Source organism: Mauremys mutica, chromosome 13 (genome assembly GCF_020497125.1).
Source record: "Mauremys mutica isolate MM-2020 ecotype Southern chromosome 13, ASM2049712v1, whole genome shotgun sequence".
Lineage (NCBI taxonomy): Eukaryota > Metazoa > Chordata > Testudines > Geoemydidae > Mauremys > Mauremys mutica.
Genome location: NC_059084.1, coordinates 45,140,664 through 45,161,248, shown reverse-complemented (window position 1 = coordinate 45,161,248; position 20,585 = coordinate 45,140,664). Strand labels below are relative to the sequence as shown.

At 53.0% G+C, this 20,585-nt stretch overlaps 1 protein-coding gene across 1 annotated transcript; it reads left to right on the top strand.

Moving 5' to 3' along the window:
- Positions 1-3,697: 3,697 nt before the first annotated feature.
- LOC123347304 (alpha-1B-glycoprotein-like) lies at positions 3,698-12,353 on the top strand. Its single transcript, XM_044984723.1, has 6 exons — positions 3,698-3,735; positions 7,467-7,505; positions 8,098-8,397; positions 10,132-10,452; positions 10,955-11,056; positions 11,875-12,353. The coding sequence occupies exons 1-6, from the start codon at positions 3,705-3,707 to the stop codon at positions 12,042-12,044; spliced, it is 963 nt and encodes a 320-aa protein (XP_044840658.1). The 5' UTR covers positions 3,698-3,704; the 3' UTR covers positions 12,045-12,353.
- The last annotated feature ends 8,232 nt before the right edge of the window (positions 12,354-20,585 follow it).

Here is a 20,585-nt window from a genome sequence, read left to right as displayed (position 1 = left end):
TGTCAGGCTGGAAGGGACCTGGAGACGTCATGAAGTCCAGCCCCGTGCACTGAGGTAGGACCATGTAGATCATCTCCAGCAGGTGTTTGTCCCACCTGGTCTGCAAAACCTCGAGTGATGGGGCTTCCACAACCTCCCTCGGAAGCCGATTACAGAGCTTAACTGCGCTTACAGGGAGAACTTTTCCCTGATCTCTAACCTCAATCTCTCTTGCTGCAGATGCTTCTCTAACTTCAGTGGAAATGAGGAACAATTGGTCCCTGTCTTCTTTGTAACCGCCCTTCACATATTGGAAGATTGTTCTCAGGTCCCCTTAGTCTTCTTTTCTCAAGACTAAAAAAGCCAGTTTTTTTTTTAAAAACCTTTCCTCATAGATCAGGTTTTCAAAACCTTTGATCATTTTTGTTGCTCTCCTTTGGACTCTCTTGAATTTGTTCACATCTTTCCTAAAATCCCAGAATTGGGCACAGTTCTCCAGCTGACGTCTCACCAATGCTGAGTAGAGTAGGAGAATGACCTTCCGTGTGTTACATACAAGACTCCTGTTAATACACCCCAGAATGATATTCGCCTTTTTCACAGCTGCATCGTGTTGGGGACTCATCTGCAATTTGTGATCCACCCTAACCCCGGATCCCCCTCAGCAGTACGACCCTCCTAGCCAGTTCGTCCTCAGTTTGCAGCCAGGGCCGGCTCTAACTTTTTTGCCGCCCCAAGCAAAGAAAAAGAGCGCCGCCCCACTGTAACACCCCCCACCACCACCGCACCGCGGAACCCGCCCCGAGCGCCATGCCATGCCGCCAAAACCCCCGCCCCCCTTAGCGCCGCGCCGCCGAAACCCCGGCCCACCCCGAGCGCCACACCGCCAAAGCCCTCGCTCTCCCAAGCACCATGCTGCCTGAAACCCCCGCCCCCCCAAGCACCGTGCCGCCCAAGCCCCCACCCCACCGAGCGCCACACCACCCAAGCCCCCGCCCCCCCAAGCTCCATGCCGCCCAAGCCCCCGCCCCACCGAGCGCCGCACCGCCTGAAACCCCCGCCCCCCCAAGCGCCAAGCCGCCCAAGCCCCCGCCCCACTGAGCGCCACACCACCCAAGCCCCCGCCCCCCAAGCGCCAAGCCGCCCAAGCCCCCACCCCACCGAGCGCCACACCACCCAAGCCCCCGCCCCCAAGCTCCGTGCCGCCCAAGCCCCCACCCCACCGAGCGCCGCACCGCCTGAAACCCCCGCCCCCCCAAGCGCCAAGCCGCCCAAGCCCCCGCCCCACTGGCGCCCCCAGCGCCAAGCCGCCCAAGCCCCCGCCCCACCGAGCGCCACACCACCCAAGCCCCCGCCCCCCAAGCGCCGCACCGCCCGAAGCCCCCGCCCCCCGAGCGCCGCACCGCCTGAAACCCCACCCCCCGAGCGCCAAGCCGCCCAAGCCCCCACCCCCCCGAGTGCCACTCTGCCCAAACCCCCGCCCTCCAAGCGCTGCACCGCCCAAAGCCCCACCCCCCCGAGCGCCACCCAAGACCCTGCCCCCCCGAGCGCCACTTGCCCAAAACAAAAACAAACAAACAAAACCCTCCAGCACCGCCCCACCGAACCAAACAAACATAAAAAAAACCCGAGCACCGCCCCGCCCCAAGGTGCCGCCCCACGCACGTGCTTGGTCGGCTGGTGCCTGGAGCCAGCCCTGTTTGCAGCCGTGCCTTTGATTTTCCTTTCCTAAGTGAAATTATTTGCACTTCAGGTATCAGGGGGTAGCCATGTTAGTCTGTATCCACAAAAACGGCGAGGAGGCCGGTGGCACCTCCTCGTTGTCTTTGCACTTGTCTCTATTTAATTTCATCCTGTTGATTTCAGGTCAATTCCCCCAACTCCTCAAGGTCGTTTTGAATTCTAACCCTGCCCTCCAAAGTGCTTGCAACCCCTCCCAGCTTGGTGTCCTCCGCAAAGTTTATAAGCCTATTCTCCACTCTCCAAGTCATGCATGAAAAGATTGACTAGTGCCAGACCACGACTGAGCCCTGTGGGACACCATACGTTCGCCATCTCGCTTTAATGGCAAACCATTGCTAACTGCTCTTTGAGGATGGTCTTTCAGCCAGTTGTGCACCCAGCTTATAATAATTTCACCCTAGTTTGCTTATGAGAATGTCGTGTGGGACTGTCGAACACCTGAGTAAAATCAAAATACATTTGTCTACTGCTTCCCCCTATCCACAAAGCCAGTAACCCTGCCAAAAGCAGGCAATGAGGTTGCTTTGGCATGATTTGTTCTTGACAAACCCATGCTGGCTCTTTCTTACAATCTTCTTATCCTCTAGGTGCTCACAGATTGATTGTTTAATAATTTGTTCCTGTATCTTTCCAGTATCAAAGTTAGACTTACTTGTTTATAATAATCAAGGTCTTCCTTCTTTCCCTTTTTAAAGATAACTGCCATGTTTGCCCTTCTCCAGCTATCTGGAATATCACCCATGCTCCATGACTTCTCTAAGATAATCGCTGACGGTTCTGAGATTGTTTCAGCTAATTCCTTACGTACCCTAGGATGATTTCGTCAGGCACTGCCAACTTGGATACATCTAATGTCTCTAAATATTCTTTAACTTGTTCTTTCTCTATTTCCTTTGCTGTGGTTATTTCTTCCCCACTGTGGTGTATCATTGGCCCTGTACTGCTGACCCAGAAGGGAGATTTTCCTTAGAACTCCTGTCCCTGCTGAGCCGGGCTGTGGCCGGCCGTGTGCACCCACCACTATCCCCACCATCAAGGAAAAGCCCCCTTGCCCTGAATCTATGAGGCTGTGGGCTCAGAGAGCGGCAGCCCCCAATGAGCTGAAGTCAGTTCCTCTGGATATCAGGACTCCTGGGTTCTCGCCCCAGCTCTGGGCATGGCATGGGGGGACTCCTGGGTTCCTCTCCCAGTTCCAAGAAGGGGTATGATTCCTATCAGTCGGGAAGACATGCAACCAACATTTTCAAAGGTGACTTGTGAGTCCTTGGGATCTGGCAAGGCCCCAGTCCTCCAAGGGCAGCTTCCCAGCTAGTCAGACAGAATCTCTAGGCACTCTTGAAATTTCTGGCCTCTGGTCTTTATCGTGAGATCACCAGCATCTACCACCCCAGAGCCCACAGCCAGTTGCTGCCCATAAAAGCGTCAATCCAAGGCTGAGATGGCCAAAGGGATACAGACACCCAATTCACATCCTCGTTCATGGTCATTCAAACCCCTGAGCCCTCAGCATAAACAGGCAAGTTTGAGCTGCTTAGAAAATCAGGGAGAAAAATTTCAATGCAAATGGGGGGAATCGTTTATTTTCTTATATGTCGGCCACCGCGAACATCTGACTCCCAGTGGAGACTGTATAAAGGCTGGTGCATCGCCCACCCTTGCCTGCACCGTGCCTCAGTTTCCCCACACAGCTGGAGAAGGCCCTTGGGTTAGATAACACCGCGTTGAGCTGAGCTGGCCCAGGGCCATGTTGCTTTTGCAAGATGCTGAAGGGGGGAAAATGCAGGGAGGAGGCCTCGGTTTGTGGTCAGCAACTGCTGTCACATTTCCCAAGAGCCCGGCATGTGACCATCGCTGGGATGCGGAGGAAGCAGAGGCTGGGTGTCACGTCCACACCGGGGTTCAGCTGACAGGAAGGGAGCCAGTCTCCGCCCTGGGCAGAGACGGGGCTGGCAGCTCAGGACCCAGCTCTCAGCTCACTCAGCATGGAGCTAACGCTCCTTCTGCCACTGCTGGGTAAGTAGCCTCCCTGGGCCCACTTCCTCTCTTGGGCTGTCTCCTGTCCTCCTTGCTTTCCTGTTTCTCTTTCCTTGCTTGCTTGCTCACCATCCTTCTCTCTGGCTTTTACTTTCCATCACTTTTCTTACTTTTCTTTCGACGGCTTTTCTCTGTTTCTTCCCTTTTCTTTCTAGTTCTTTAATTTCTTTCTCTTGCTGTGGCTTTTCTTTCTAGCTTGCTTTTCGGATTCCTCTTCGCTACATTGCTTGCTTGCTTTCCTGATTTTTCTTTCTCTCTCTTTGGTTTCTTGACTGCTGCCTTCCTTCCATGCTCTTTTCTTGCGTGTTGGTTTTCTTGCATTCTCTTTGCTGTCTTGCTTGCATTCCATCCTCCTCTTTACTCTCTCCTGCTTTTCTTCCTTGCTTGCTTGTTTTCCTGCTTTCTTGTTCTGTCTCTTTTCTATCTTGCCTGCTTGCTCTTTCTGTCTCTTTCCTTGCTTGCTTGCGTTTTCTTGCTTTCCTTCTCATCTGAGCGGTACTGTCCTGTGACACTACAACCCCATCTTCTCCATAGAGATAGTGTTATGATATGATTAGGGCATAACTATGATGTATTTTATACACGAGAGGTCATGCGAGGTATCATTGGATAGGTTATGGTTTACTGAATATGATTATCCTGTTTGTGTGCATGTATCGTCTTCATAGCTGAAGTTATTACTATTGTCCATGCACCAATTACAACTGTGTTTACACCTGGGGACGCCCACTAGGCAGAACGCACTCAGTCTGGATGTCTCGCTGGGAGGGGCTGTTAGAGAAAACAACAGGTCTTAGACGATGCTTCCCACCCACTGAGAGCTCTGGGAGCTCTGCAAGCAGCCTCTGAGTTGTGGCCGCAGGGTCATGTAACCAAGTCACCCGGTACTGGACTCCATGATAATACCAGTGTTTTTCCACTGACTGGGGAGCGGGGTGAGGACAAAGGATTCCCGCCATATGCAAAAACTATTTAAGGCAGGGGAGTGACATCGTCGTGGCTCATTCTTCACTGCCTCCCCGCCCAAGGAAGCAGACTGTTGAACACACCTGAGAAACAAAAAGACTGAACTAGGGGAGAAGGGCTGATGACTCCAGGCTAGAGGGTTCTCTAGACTGTGAAAGGAATAACTGGAGCTTAAAGCTGAAAGCAAGTGCAGCTTGGCTTCAAGAATCTCTGCAATCTGCCGAAAACAACATTGAGGGTGAAAATTTGCTGCTCATATCGAATTTTGTTAGTACATTAAGCTTACGTTGCGTTTTTTTATTTGCTAGGTAATCTGCTTTGATCTGTTTGCTATCCCCTATAATCACTTCAAATCTCTCTTGTAGTTAATAAACTTGTTTTGTTTTGTCTAAAGCCAGTGTGTGTGTGTGTGTGTGTGGAAATTATAACCTGGGGCACAAAGCTGTGCAGGTCCCGCTCCACACTGAGGGAGGGAGCGAATTTCATGAGCTTATGCTGTAGAGCAGGGGTCGGCAACCTACAGCACGCATGCCACCTTTGGCACGCGAGCCGATTTTGCCTGGCATGCAGCTGCCAGCTGGGGTCCCAGCCAGCTGAGTGAACGGAACCCCAGGCCGGCAGGAGGCTGAGCGGGGCCGGCGGCCAGGACCCCAGACCGGCAGTAGGTGCACCCCCCGGCTTCCCCCTCACTGCACTCGGGTTCTGCGGCTCCCAGGAGTGGGAGCCGCCGGGGCGCAGGGCCCTGAGCCTGCTGCAGGAGGGGCAGCAGCGGCGGCTCACAATCCCTGGAGCCGCAGAGCTGAACGTGGCAAGGGAGAAGCCGGGGGGTGCATGGGGACCACTGCCCATATGCATCCTCTGCAGGAGCCCCCGGCGGGGGGGGCCACTGGGCTGCAGCCAGGGCAGGAGCGCCCCCCGGCTCCCTCCTCACCACATTCGGGTTCTGCGGCTCCCAGAAGTGTGAGCCACCGGCGCCGCTGCCTCTCCCATAGCTCCCCCACCCCGGCGCCTCAGCTCTCCACATAGAGTTTTGCCTCCACGTGGAGCCAGCATCTCACCAGCATGGGCCTGGCAAGGGGAGTCCCGGGGGGCAGTCAGGGAGCAGGGGGAGGGTTGGATGGGTTGGGAGTTCTGGGGTCCTGTCAGGGGGTGGGGAGTGGTTGGATGGGGCGTGGGAGTGCCCGGGAGTCTGTCTGGGGGCAGAGGTGTTCATAAGGGTTGGGTCAGTCAGGGGACAGGTAGGGGGTAGGGTCCTGGGGGGCAGTTAGGGTGGGGAGGGTCTCAGGAGGGGGCAGTCAGGGAACAAGGAGCAGGGAGGCTTAGGTAGGGGGTGGGGTTCTGGGGGGCAGTTAGGGGCAGGGGTCCCAGGAGGGGGCAGTCAGAGGACAAGGAGCGGGGGGGGTTGGGGGTTCTGATGGGGGCAGTCGGGGTGGGAAGTGGGAGGGAGTGGATGGGGGCTAGGGCAGGGCTCTCCCCTCTTTTTTGATTGGTGAAATATGGTAACCCTAGGTGAGGGGGGAGCCAGGGGGCGCATGGGGGCTGGCGCCCACATACATCCACTGCAGCCTGCAGGAGCCCCGGGGGAGGCACCGGGCCACAGCCTGGGCAGGAGGGGTGGGAGGGCGCAGCTGCTCCCCGCTAGCAGTGCCACTGCCGCCTTTGCAGGGCTGCTGCCCCCCTGCACCGCGCCGGCTCCTCCATGGCTGGGGCTCGCTGCTGCCGCAAGCGGGACGCTCTGGCTCTCCGGTGCCTCCGGACGGCAGCTCCTCCCTGCCGAGCTGCTGCAGCGGCCCAAGCCCGGCAAAGCCAGTGAGGGGACTCGGGGTGGGGGCTGCCGGGGTGGAGTGAGGAGGGCTCGCAGGAGGGCTGTGCACCCACCAGGGGAGTTCAGGGGCGGGGAGGGGGGAACCTGGTCTGGGGAGCAGCCCCTGGGCATGGCTGGCCCCTGGGGTCTATAAAGGCTCGTTGGGATTTGCCCCTCAATGAACTGATGTGCGGGGGGGGGAAGGGCGCAAGGTGGAAGTTTTGCCTGGGGCGCAAAATATCCCTGCACCGGCCCTGCCCCAGGGGGTGCGCGCACCCCAGGTTAAGACCCACTGCTCTGAACTGATAAGATCTGCATTTTAATTTAATTTTAAATGCAGCTTCTTACACATTTGAAAAAATCGTGTTTACTTTGCATATGACAATAGTTTATAGACGTATAGAGAGAGACCTTCTAAAAACGCTGCCATGTAGGACCGGCCCGCGAACCCTTCAATGAGAGTGACTGCATGAAGACTCGGCACAGCGCTGCTGAAAGGTTGCCCACCCCTGCTGTAGAGTCCTCTGGGCAGCGGAGGATGGTACAAAGTTGGGCTCACCCTCTAGGGGGGCGGGGTGCACTTGAGTCCTGGGCAATTCCTTAGCTGAGCCCTCCCATGCAGAGCTGATTTCAGCATCTGTGTGTAGCTGCAGCTGGGTGCGTCCCTCCCTGTATGTGTGCTGGTAAAGTGAGTCTGAAGCCTGAGGCGGGGCTTGGCCGGCTTGCCTCAGCAATACAGTGTAAAGGGAGCCCGGGCTTGTGGGTCGGGTGGGCTCAGTGGTACCCCAGTTCCAAGTGGCCCCCCGAGGGGGTGGGGAGCCCATCACATATCCCACTCCCCGTTCTCCCTCTGCCCCCCTGCCTTGCTCCTGGCAGTCCTGACTCCCATCACGCTCCTCCCTCCCCAGATCTCTGACTCATCCTCTCTTCTATCTTTCAGCCGCTCTCCAGATTCTCCCCAGGCCAGTGCTCCCTGCAGGTAATGCCAACTCTTGTGCTCTCTGAGATGACTCATTTTGGGGTGGGGTTGTCTCTAGAGGAGAATTCGCCGGTGCTGGGGCTTGGAATCCCACGGGGTTGGGTCTGTGGGGATCTCCTGTTAGTCCCCCCTTGGACACACCAAGCTCCGGCTTTGTCCAGCCCAGCACCAATGCCAGCCCCACCCCAGAGTGGCCCATAGGTGAGACAAGTTCTTGGGGTCTCAGCCCAGGGAGTCCAGAGGCTGGATGGGTACCCTGCTGCCCCCCAGTGGGGAGGGGAGGGTACATCAGCGGGTCACAATGTGCTTTTGGGGGGGTATCGTCCCTTGAAGTCTTGAAAGGCCAGTTTAGGAACATGCCTCATCATTGCAGAAGATTCTCCTCCTACCCGACCCTCATCCACCTCTTCTCCTGCCCCCACCCCCCAGTTCTGTGCCTGTATGCTCCAGGGGGGCAGGTCCTAATTCTTTGGCCTGGTCTGGTGGTAGCCCATGTCGGAGGGTTGGATGTGGGGCATCTGTGGGCTTTTCTCTTGGCTGCTGCTTCTGCCTTCCTTCCCAACCAATGCCAATGGAAGCTTTTCTTTCCCAGGTGCCCCTGTGGCCCCATCCCTGTCCCTGAACCCCCAGAAGCAGGAGTACTTCCCCGGAGACACTGTTGAAATCAAGTGCTCTGCTCCTCCTTCGGTGGATAGAGTTGAAGGATTCCAGTACTACAGCGATATCGGAAAGGCCATCTCAGTCCCAGCTTCATCCAGGAAAAGCCACACTTACAGCATAAACCTCGCCGGGCCTAAGGATGGGGGGTCATACCAGTGCGACTACTGGATAGGCCAAGCCGGTGCTTGGAACAGGTCCAGCAGGAGTGATGCTGTCCTCATCAGAGTAAAAGGTGAGCTCTGCACTGGCTCTACCATTCCTTAGGGTCAGAGGTGAACACTTCCAAGATGCATAAAGACATAAGCGGACAAAAGTATGGCAAGGAACCAACCAATGACACAGTCCCTCAACATGCCATTCAGTTCCCAACTACAGCTGCCCAACAGGGCTAATCCCCAGTGAATACAGCCACACAGAATGGCTGACCAACTGCCAACAACATGGCCACCCAACATGGCTGCCCAGCTACCAACAACATGGCTGCCCCATTACAAACAACATGGCCACCCATCATGGCTGTCCAGCTGCCAACTATATGGCCCTCCAGTATGGTTTCCCCACTACTGACAACATGGCCATCCAATATTGGTCACCTACCACACTGGAATTCCGAGCCTGGACAAGAGCTCCTAGGCACTATGATAATTCAAATAAATAATAATTGCTACCCAACTGCTGACAACAACCTACTGCCACTAACACGGGCAGCCAACACAGCTGCAAAACTGATATCAAACATCTCAGCTTTCAGAAATATGGCTTCCAAACTACTGACTACCCGCCCCCCCGCCCCGCCCCTGGCCATGACTGCCAAAAATATAGTCTACCAACATGTCTGACCAACTGACAACACAATCTCCAGGCTTCCAGAAACATGACTCATTGACATGCTTACCCAAAAGCTAGGAACACCCTCAGCCACTGTACAAATACTATGCCAAATTATGGAAATCAGGCTGCCAGCAATAGTCACCAAACATGCCCTTCACTTCCCACATAAGGGTAACCAAAATGGCTGCCAAACTATCAACAAAATGGCAACCCAATATGGCTATCCAACTACAAACAACATGGCCACACACTATGGCGATCCAACAGACACAGTCAACAACATGACATCCGAAATGCCTTCCCAACTAACAGGGTCACTGAACATGGCTGACAAAAAGCTGACAAAATGGCCGCCCCACTTGGCCGCTCAACATGGCTGCCCAATGGCCAACAACATGAGACTCATCATGACTATCCAACAGCCAGCAATATAGCATGCCTACCATACAGCCAACAACATGGCACCCAACATGACTACTTGACTGTCAATAGCATGGAGATCCAGCATATGCCCCACACTCAGGACAACCAGTAACCTTACATAATACATAATACATAATACATAAAGCACAGAAAAGGTTGTTACAAGGAGGAGGGAGAAGAATTGTTCTTCTTAACCTCTGAGGATAGGAGAAGAAGCAATGGGCTTAAATTGCAGCAAGGGCGGTTTAGGTTGGACATTAGGAAAAACATCCTAATTGTCAGGGTGGTTAAGCACTGGAATAAATTGCCTCGGGAGGTTGTGGAATCTCCATCATTGGAGATTTTTAAGAGCAGGTTGGACAAACACCTGTCAGGGACAGTCTAGATAATACTTTGTCCTGCCATGAGTGCAGGGGACTGGACAAGATGACCTCTCGAGGTCCCTTCCAGTCCTATGAGTCTATGATATCTACATTCCCAGAACCTGTTCCCCAACATGACAAACTAATGGCTAACAACACTCACCTTGTAGAATCTAGAGGAAGGAGTAAACCCCAGGCTCTCACTCGCAGCTACACAAAGGTCCTCATGTAGGGAGGCACGAGGTACCAGTTTGAATCTTACCAGCGTTGAGTTTTGGGCAACATCTCTGCATTCCCCCCATGTAAACCCCCCACCCCCGATTCATTCTTGTTGCCTCTCCTACACTCAGACTTCCCTCCCTGGCCGGCGCTGAGTGTGGATCCTCCATCCGGAGCGGTGAGCGAAGGGCTCCCCCTGCTCATCACCTGCAAGGGCCCCAGCAGTGCTGGCGAGCGGAGGTTTCACTTCTACAAGGAAGGAGCTGAGCTCGTCCCCGGGGACGTGGGGTCTGTGGTCAGCACAAAAGAGACCAGGACTGGATCTATGATGCTCAGCATCCCACGAGCTGGTCTCAACAGCACCGGGGAATTCACCTGTGCGTACGAGGAGAACGTGAGCGGGAGGTGGATTCTGTCCCTAAGGAGCTTGGCTGTGAATGTTACCGTGACAGGTGAAGTTGCCCCAGACTCACCAGTCTAAGATATACTTAATGCTTCCTGCAGGGGGAAGAAGTCACAAATGTACACACACACACATACACACACACACACACACACTGAGCAGGACTCATCCACTCCAGCAGGGCTCAGCAGACACACACAAACATACACTGAGCCGGGCTCATCCCTTCCAACAGGGGCCAGCAATCTCACACACACACACACACACACACACACACACACACACTGAGCAGGACTCATCAGCTCCAGCAGGGCTCAGCAGACACACACAAACATACACTGAGTAGGGCTCATTCCCTCCAGCAAGGGGGCAGCAGGAACACACACACACAGAAACATTGTGCACATCCCCTACAGGAGGGGGCAGCAGTGATGCGCACACACACACACACATATATATATTGTGCTGGTCTCATTCCCTCCAGCAGGGGGAAGCATAGACACACACTCCTGCCAGTGTAATATTTCTTAGCAATTTGTTCCTTTTTGCAGCCCACAGCTATTACTGGGCCCGGGACCTCGCTGTGGGTGGGTCCTTCTTCACCATCAATGGCTTCATCTTCCTCATCTCCCACCTCTGCATGAAGGGCAAAGGTAATTGCACATTTCCCTCCCCCCTCCCTGCTTTCGCAGGACCTTGGAGTAGCTTAAACAGATGGATCCTGAAATTTCTCCTCCTGAGTCTTACCTGGCAAAGCAGCTGCTGCTGCAGGCAACACTGACCCAAGTATCTGTCACCATCTACACCGTTATATCTCCTCTTCTGACCCCTGAGCTCCACCTCCTGAAATGCAGCCGCCTCTGGGGAGGGGCACCTGGGGAACCGCCACCCAGTAACATTGCCTAGGAATTCCCAAGGCTGAAAGGCAGCTGCTTCTCGGGTGGGACGTGGCAACAGCTGGCGGGCAGCCGCAGCGTAATGCCACAGAGGGATCGCTCCTCCAGATGCAGCCATCTCTGGGGTGGCCTGCGGCAGCTGGACGCAGATGGTAGAGCACTGCAGGCCAGAGAGAAATGTGAATGCAGACTCCCAGGTAAGCTGCAGCAGCTCCACATCTCATCCACAGCTCCAGCATGATCACTGATGGGACAGCACCCCCTGAAGGGTCACGCATCCCTCTAGCTGCAGCACAGCGCCCCCTAGTGCTACACAGGGGCATTGGCGATAGCACCGATAATGAGGGCAGAGCGCCCCCTACAGAGCCCCTTCCCTGCTGCCCACAACACAGCGCCCACTATTGAGATCCCTGCCCTGCTCCCTGCAGAACAGCACCCCCTACTGTGACCCCACAGTCAGCCCCTACTGGCTTCCTCACTTTCCTTGCTCCAAAAAGATACCCCCTCAAAACATGCCCTAAGCCTCTTTCTTTCTTTGTGATCTGAGCATTGCCATGTGCTTTTCTCATTCTCAGGTTCCAAGGAGGAGCACACAAGCAGCTCAGATCCAGTTCAATCAGATTATTACTCTGTCCCGGTTCAGCTGGTCACTGGTCAGTCTGGTCATTCTGCGACAGCCAAGGCAAACCACATCTCCAGCCCCATGCCCCAGTCCCGTGGGAATGAGTACATGGAAGAGATCTGAAGGCTCAGATACTGACTGTGAATATTCCTCCCCTGCTCACAGATGGCTGGCCAGCTCCACAGCTCAACTGGCTTTAAGGGAGAATGTTCTGCTCCTGAAATACTACAGACAAACTGTGTGTCACTTTCTCTGCTACAAAACTGGGAGAAACCAGATGGGTGTGTTTTGAAGAAAGAAAGAAAGAAAGAAAGAAAGAAAGATTATATTCTCATTTCTCCTCAGATCTTCCTTCTCTATGTATATTCAAAGCTGTATGAATCCCTGTAAATTCCCCCATCTCCAGCTTTTAATTAAACCTTTTTTTAGCCCCTTCTGGTCTCTGACTCTTGTTTCCTTTCACTGTGGTTATTTTGTCCCCCACACGGTGTGTTTCATAGGCTCTGCACTGCTGAAACACAAGAGTGATTCTCCTTCGGACCACAGACTGCAACTCTTTCCCCTGTTGAGTGGGCCTGAGGCCAGCAGTTTCCACCAATTGCTGAGCCACCCAGTAGAGCAGAAAACAGCCACCTAGCCCTGAAGTTAGAGGGTGAGAGAGAGAGAGAGGCAGCCCATGAGGGGTAGGGGCCGGTCACTGCAGCAGGCCTGCTACAGTCCCCATCATTTCAGTGATACTCAGGGTCCCAATCCTGCCCCCGAATGTGACACTGAACTCCCTTTCGCCCCTCCGTCTCCTCATCCATGTCATTCATTCATTCACCCCCCCTCCTCTGTCTCCCATATGTGCCGGGCTGGGACATACATGGGGAGCTGACACTGTCAGGGCCTGTCTGGTGCATCCCTGGCTCGGGGAGGGGAGTGGGGTCTAGTGGTTAGGATGGAGACGCTGGGAGCCAGGACTCCTGGGTTCTGTTTGATGTTCTCCTCTCTCTGGAGTTCTCCCATCTCTCTCTCTCTCTCTCTCTCTCTCTCTCTCTCTCTCTCAAGCCGCCCCATCTTCCCTTCGTTCCCAGCCCTGAATTCCCATCCTCTCCCTTCCCTTCTCTTACAGCCGCCCTGCAGAGTCTCCCTGGGCCGGTGTCCCCTGCACATCATGCCGACTTCTCGCCTTGCTGAGATGCCCCATTTGGGGTGAGGCTGGCTGGGGCGAGGGACCCGCTGCTGCTCCCACAGTGGGGTTTGGGGGCCCAGCAACGGGGTGTCTGTTAGAGGGTTTTCCCTTCCCCCTCCCACTTTCCTGGTTCTTGGCACGCAGACAGCAAGCAGCAAAGGACCAGAAGTCCCAAGCGCAGACACTGCGATGTTTATTGGGGTTAGTTTCCAAGCAAGCCTATTCCGAAGCCCTTCCCACCAGCCGGGTTTATCTCTATACGCGGATAGAGTCTGTTCCCCAGTGTTCCCTTCCCAGCTGTGATGTCGCAGAGAGTTTACCTGACGTCCCCACCAGGGCCGGCTCCAGGCACCAGATGACCAAGCACATGCTTGGGGCGGCACCTTGGGGCAGGGCAGCGCTCGGGTTTTTTGGGGGTTTTTTTGGTTCCTCAGGGCAGCGCTGGAGGGTTTTTGTGTTTCTGCGGCCCGGCGCTCAGGGGGGTGGGGCTTTGGGCGGGGCGGCGCTTGGGCAGCGTGGGACACTCGGGGGGTGGGGCTTCGGGGGGCGAGGGCTTGGCACGGCACTGGGGAGGCGGGGGGATTGGTGCGGCGCAGCACTCTGAGGGGGCGGGGCTTCGGGCAGCGTGATGCTTGGGGGTGGGGCTTCGGCGGCATGGCACTCGCGGGGGGGGTAGGGCAAGACAGCGCTCTTCTTTTTTGCTTGGAGCGGCACAAAAGTTAGAGCCGACCCTGGTCCCCACTCCCAGCTCTGACACCGCAGAGCATTTACCCCACGTCCCCCTTCCTGGCTCCAATGCCGCAAAGCGTTTACCCCAAGTCTCCCTTCCCGGTTCCGACACTGCAGAGCGTTTACCCCACGTCCCTCTATCCAGCTCTGACACCACAGAGCGTTTACCCTGTGTCAAGGTTCCTCCCCCACTCTGAACTTTAGGGTACAGATGTGGGGACCTGCATGGACACTTCTAAGCTTAATTACTAGCTTAGATCTGGTAACACTGCCACCATCCAAAAATTTCAGTGTCTGGATCACTTTCTGTCCCCACAAAACCTTCCCCTCCCTGGGCAGCCTTGAGAGGCTTTTTCACGAAGTTCCTGGTGAACATCGACCCAACCCCTTGGATCTTAACACAAGGAGAATTTAACCATCCCCCCTCCCATCCCCCATCAATTCCTGGTGAGTCCAGATCCAATCCCCTTGGATCTTAACACAAGGAAAAAATCAATCAGGTTCTTAAAAAGAAAGCTTTTAATTAAAGAAAGAAAGGTAAAAATTATCTCTGTAAAATCAGGATGGAAAGTACTTTACAGGGTAATCAGATTCATATAGCCAGAGGAACCCCCTCTAGCCTTAGGTTCAAAGTTACAGCAAACAGAGGTAAAATCCTCTCAGCAAAAAGGAACATTTACAAGTTGAGAAAACAAAAATAAGACTAACACGCCTGGCCTGGCTATTACTTACAAGTTTGAAACATGAGAGACTGATTCAGAAAGATTTGTAGAGCCTGGATTGATGGCTGGTCCCTCTTAGTCCCAAGAGCGAACAACCCCCAAACAAAGAGCACAAACAAAAGACTTCCCTCCACCAACATCTGAAAGTATCTTGTCCCCTTATTGGTCCTCTGGTCAGGTGTCAGCCAGGTTTACTGAGCTTCTTAACCCTTTACAGGTAAAAGAGACATTAACCCTACATGATTCCAATTTCCCTTCCCCCACTTCCTGTTTGAGCCCAGTTTATATAGTAATAGTCTCAGCTAGACCGTAACCCATCATTGTACTGAAATGTAACTAACCAATCCTAACACATTGTGAGATAATACTCTAACCCATTATATCCCCCTACCCTAATTAACTTACACCCAGCGAAATTAATTACACAGCAGACAGAAACAATTAGGGACCCAGACAGCTTAACAATAGAAAAGTGGGGGCCATAAAGATAAAACAGAGAGAAATGAGGGTTTCACAACCACAACCGCTGGTAAGTGATTTCTTGCCAGACCGGATGCTGTCAAACTAAGTTCTCTTTAACCATCTTAAGATGTTTATCTGGTGGTGATGGGTCCTATCAGGACAGGATCGTCTTCCTAACAGCCCAATCCCACCGTATTTCAGTGTGACTGGTTTGGGATGGGAGGATGTGACCGTTCGCTTCCCAGCTTATGGCTGCCCCTGCTGCTTAGCCAAAGGCCTTAGCCTAACAACCAGGCCTCAGACTGTCCTAGTGAGCGAAGGCCCAGACACAGGCAGACTGTGATTTTAATTCTTAGTTCTTTGTAACTAGCTAAGTGATAAAAATACACCTACGTTTTTAAAGTACAGGCCTTCGCAGGCAGGCCTGCAGATCTATATCCTAATACTTCCCCACTTCCTTTTTCTTTTGGGCTCCTCCTGCTCAGGTATCTCTGGAAAAGCATAGGACATATGGCGACACATTTCCTGACAGGGCCAGGCACCAAGGTGGAATGTGTCAATGCTCCATCTTTCCCACTGTCCCTTGTGCAGTACAATGCCCTGCCCCGTCTCTCGTACAGTCATACCACACCTATTCCAATTAGTGCTCCAGACTTCCCATTACAGCGGGCCCCAGAAGGCTGGGTCCGGGTTGTCTAGTGCACTGGGCGGGAGGGCTTACTACATTGGGTATAGGTTATAATTAGTGGCCGTTCTTTAGAGGGTTGTGCCCCTCTTGACTGTTTTCATCTACAATATAACACAAGTATACTTATGTAAGCAGAGTCAGGAGGAGCTCTACCCTGACATCTGGTGGTGAATTATGGCAAGTATGGAAAAGAATTTCAGGGGCTGATCGTGTTTGCATAGGCACACCCACCCCGCCTGGCATAGCCCACGGCAGCCTGGGATGGTTGCTTTGGCAGCTGTGGGATCCCCAGTTTCTTTGTTGTTGGGGTGGGAGGAGTGGAGTGTTGTCACCCTGATTGTGTGGATGAGGACCTGTGAAACTGCTTTGTGACAGGGAGTCTCACCATCAATTGAGTGACACTCGCTAGACAAGGGAGTGAGCTCCTTGTGTGAGCCAGGAGCACTAATTGTACTTTCTTCACCCTCTGCTGTTGAATACCAGAGCTGATTTTTGATTCCCTTAAGAATCTAAGTTACAGGTTACTGAGCTGAAATCACTAAAAAGCTGTGCTAATTAGTGGGGGAGCTTGAAGCTATATTGTAGAACAGAGCAGCTGGTGGAGCAGAGCAGATTGTGGGACAGTTGGAGTGCTCGCGGAGCTGAGCAGTTTGTGGGGATGGCTGGAGCAGATCACAGGACAGCTGGTGGAGCAGACCAGCTGGCAAAGTGGAGCAGTTTGTGGGACGGTTGGAGCGGCCCATGGAGAGAGCGGAGCTGAGCAGTTTGCGGGGGTGGCTGGAGTGGATCACGGGACAGCTGGTGGAGCAGAGCAGCTGGCAGAGCAAAGCGGAGCTGAGCAGTTCGTAGGGAAGGTGGGAGCAGAATCCCACGGAGAGGCAGGGCAGTCGGCCCCGGACCATGTAAGGAGCCCCTTTCTACCCAGGCTGGCAGAGGGAAAACCCCTCCAGATAGACTCTTCAACTCTGGAGCTGCAACTGACACAGGACAGAGACTTTTGGTCTGTGGGACTTTTTGGACTGTAGGTGATTTTGGGGTTGTGGGACTCAAGAGCCCAGGGAAAAGGACACTGCCTAGTTGAGGTGTTTTCCCAATTTAATGCTATGCTGTTTCTCTCATGTTATTAAACATTTTCTGCTACCCCAAGATTCTGTGCTTGCGAGCGGGGAAATATTGCCTCTTTGATTTTCCCAGGTCACTGGGTGGGGGCTCGAGCTGGTTTCCATTATGTTGTAGGGAAGGGACCTCTATTTACTGAACCCAGCCCTTGCTGCTATCAATTCGGCCTGGCAGAAGGGTTACACTTAACAGTACACCAGCCGCTATGAAGTGGAATGTGTCTCTTTTAAAACAATCTCTGAGGCCTGGTCTACACTACGATTTAGCAGCGTTAAATTGAATTAACCCTGCACCCCTCCACACACTTTTGTCGATATGATAATCCACAGCAACACCAAGAGTCCTGACCACTGTAGTACAGTCCAACATCCTGGCCACCACCAAAAACACCACTTCTACTCCTTCAACAGGGTTAAAATTTGAACACCATTTTGCAGACCCCCCACCGCACAACATGGCTGGTATCAGGGACGATCCCTGCTAGCCAAATGCGAACAGCCCAGTGCCAATCCCTCCCCCCACCGCTTGGCTAACTGCATCCCAAGTCCTCAGGGCAAATTAATCATTAAAAAATGCTTGCTTTTCAACCATGTTTTATATTTACAAAGGTACACGCACCAGAGGTCCCTTCTCTGGCTTCATGGTCCAGGATACCGCCTTGGGAGGGATGGGAGGGTATTTCAGTCAGGGTGAGAAAAAGATCCTGGCTGTTGGGGAGAACGGTGTGCTGTGTGCTCTTCTCAACCTCCTCCTCTTCCTCATCTTCCCCATCCACAAAATCCTCAGGCATGGCGACTGAGAGTACCCTATCATCAGAGTCCATGGATGGGGTGGGGTAGTGCAGGGGTGGCTCTAGGATTTGCACCACCCCAAGCAGGGCGGCACACTGCGGGGGGCGCTCTGGCGGTCGCCGGTCCCGCGGCTCCCATGGACCTCCTGCAGACATGCCTGCGGATGCTCCACCGGAGCCATGGGACCAGCGGACCCTCTGCAGGCACATCTGTGGGAGGTCCACCAGAGCTGCCTGCCGCCCTCCCGCGGGACGATGCCCCAAGTGCGCACTTGGCGCGCTGGGGTCTAGAGCCGGCCCTGGGGTAGTGGTGGCAGCCCTCCCTAGAATTGCCTGCAGCTCAGCATAGAAGTGGCATGTCTGAGGCTCTGTCCCGGAGCGTTCGTTTGATTCTTTGGCTTTCTGGTACACTTGTCTCAGCTCCTTATGTTTCACGTGGCATGGTGTTGAGTCCCTGTTGTGGCCTCTGTCCATCATGGCCTTGGAGATTTTTTCAAATGTTTTGGCATTCCGTCTTTTGGAACGGAGTTCTGATAGCACAGATTCATCTCCCCACACAGCGATCAGATCCAATACCTCCCGTACGGTCCATGCTGGAGCTCTTTTTCGATTCTGGGACTGCATGGTCACCTGTGCTGATCAGCTCTCCACGCTGGGCAAACAGGAAATGAAATTCAAAAGTTTGCAGGGCTTTTCCTGTCTACGTGGCCAGTGCATCCGAGTTCAGATTGCTGTCTAGAGTGGTGCACTGTGGGATAGCTCCCGAAGGGCAATACCGTCAAATTTCATCCACACTAACCCTAATTCAAACCAGCAATGTCGATTTCAGTGATTATAGGTTACTAAGGTTGAAAGGGACCTCAGGAGAGCATCTAGTCCAACCCCCTGCTCAAAGCAGGGCCAATCCCCAAATGCCCCCCCTCAAGGATTGAACTCACAACCCTGGGTTTAGCAGGCTAATGCTCAAACCACTGAGCTACTCCCCTTGTCGGGGAGGAGTACAGAAATCGATTTTAAGAGCCCTTTATGTCGACAAAAGTGGCTTCGTTGTGTGGAGGGGTGCAGGGTTAATTCAATTTAACGCTGCTAAATTGGACCTAAACTCGTAGTGTAGACCAGGCCTCAGAGATTGTTTTAAAAGAGACACATTCCACTTCCACCAGAGTTCTGATTACTTTCCACTTTCATCTCCTGCTCTAAAACACACACAGATCTGAAAAAGAAAACACAACCTATTGTGGCTCCTTTCGGAGCCCTAATAGGATTTTAATTAAGTAGCCTGTTTTGTTTGCATTGCTTTTACCCCTTCTGCGATATACACTGCACATGTTCTGGGAAAATGCACACTCCCTCCACAGTACAACTCTACAACATTCTATTAGCCACATCAACTTTCACACAAGGTGTAACAGACTCCCCTGCGCCCAGAGTTCTCATGCACCCCCACCAAAGCGACGGTCCAATCACCCAGAGCCACCCCAAGGTTCCCCTTTTCCTTCTCTTCTCCTGTGCACACACAAAAAGATCCAGAATGTCTCCCCCATCCCCTGGCCCTTGCCGCCTCCCACCACAGCCACCACTTTCGTCTTTATTTAAAAACATATTAAACTTTATAAAGCATCGAGGTACTTTAAGAGTTAAATGCTAGATATCAAAACCAAACAACACTAGTTACCTGTGTCTGGTAAAAAGTGTCCATCGGGTTTGCAACTTTGAATGAAAGATTCAAATGGCTTTTTAGTGGTATTATTTAAAAACCAAACCAAACCAATTCATCTTAAACCTACAAAACAAGAGTTTTACAAACCAGGAGTGTTGATTTAGGTCCTTAAAACCTGACATATTTACACACACACACACAGATACATACATATTCTTTTTCTTAACATTCCTTGCACGGCTATTATTATTTTTTACACCGCTGTACCCCGATTACACTCCCATCTTGTGTAATCAGAGACAGTCACGTTCAGATCCAACAGAAACCCCTGACATTCCTTTAGTGATTTTGATTAACTCGTCCAATAGTCAAATAATATAGACCAGAGTATCTGGCTGCCTGCAGCAACCCTTTACAGACCATTTCTTTTGGGAAAAGGACCCATTTTCCTTCAGAATAGCTGCAAAGGCTTCCGGGGACAAAAACACAGTGGTGGTGGTGGTAGCCACTTTACGTGACCCCCTTGTATACGTAACCCTTCTGCCAGGCCGAGCTGGCAGCAGCAAGGGCCGGGTTCAGTACATAGGGGTTCCCTGTCAACAATACAATGCAAAACCCCACCCAGTGACCTGGGAAAATTACACACACCTCCTTGGGTGCCTCAAAGAGGCCATACTTCCCCTCTCGCAAGCACAGAGTCTCAGTGTAGCAAAAAATCTTTAAAAACAGGAGGTAATCAACTCAGCATTAAATTGGGAAAACACCATAACCAGGGTTCATAAACACAAACCATGAACTAGAAGACCCACCCCCAAGCAGATTGGGCCGTGTCCTTTCCCTTTGGTTCTTGAGTCCAGCAACCCAAAAGTCACCTCTCCCACAGTTTCTGACCCTGGTCAGTACAGCCTCCTCCCCCGAGTTCAGAAGTCCATCTGCAGAGTTTACCTCCCAGCCTGGGTAGGAGGGGGGAGTTATGGGGGCACCATACATGCTCCACTGCTTGGGTCAACAGCCAATTGCCACACCTCTCTGGGTGGTTCTGCAGTAGTCTTCACCTCCAGTCATCCTGCCAGTCCACACCCCCAACTTAACACAGCTCTCAGCTCTTCAGTGATTTCAGCTGTTGCTAGGGGAGCCTTGGTATTGGGACACATAGAACCACTGGCCCAAAGTCAATGTAATACTTAAACCTAGATATCAGTGATCTCAGCTCTAGAGCATATAATAAGATACCTAATTAAGTCTTTTATTACATCATGAAAAGAACAAAAAATCAAAATAGCACATAAACCCAAACCCATACTAACCATCTCAACACAC

What these genes read in the sequence shown, in the direction of transcription:
- LOC123347304 (XM_044984723.1), top strand. Translation starts at nt 3,705, where the DNA reads ATGGAGCTAACGCTCCTTCTGCCACTGCTGG. An exon ending in GCTCCTTCTGCCACTGCTGG is followed by an intron (nt 3,736 to 7,466) that starts GTAAGTAGCCTC and finishes TCTATCTTTCAG; the next exon opens with CCGCTCTCCAGATTCTCCCC. An exon ending in TGTCCTCATCAGAGTAAAAG is followed by an intron (nt 8,398 to 10,131) that starts GTGAGCTCTGCA and finishes TCCTACACTCAG; the next exon opens with ACTTCCCTCCCTGGCCGGCG.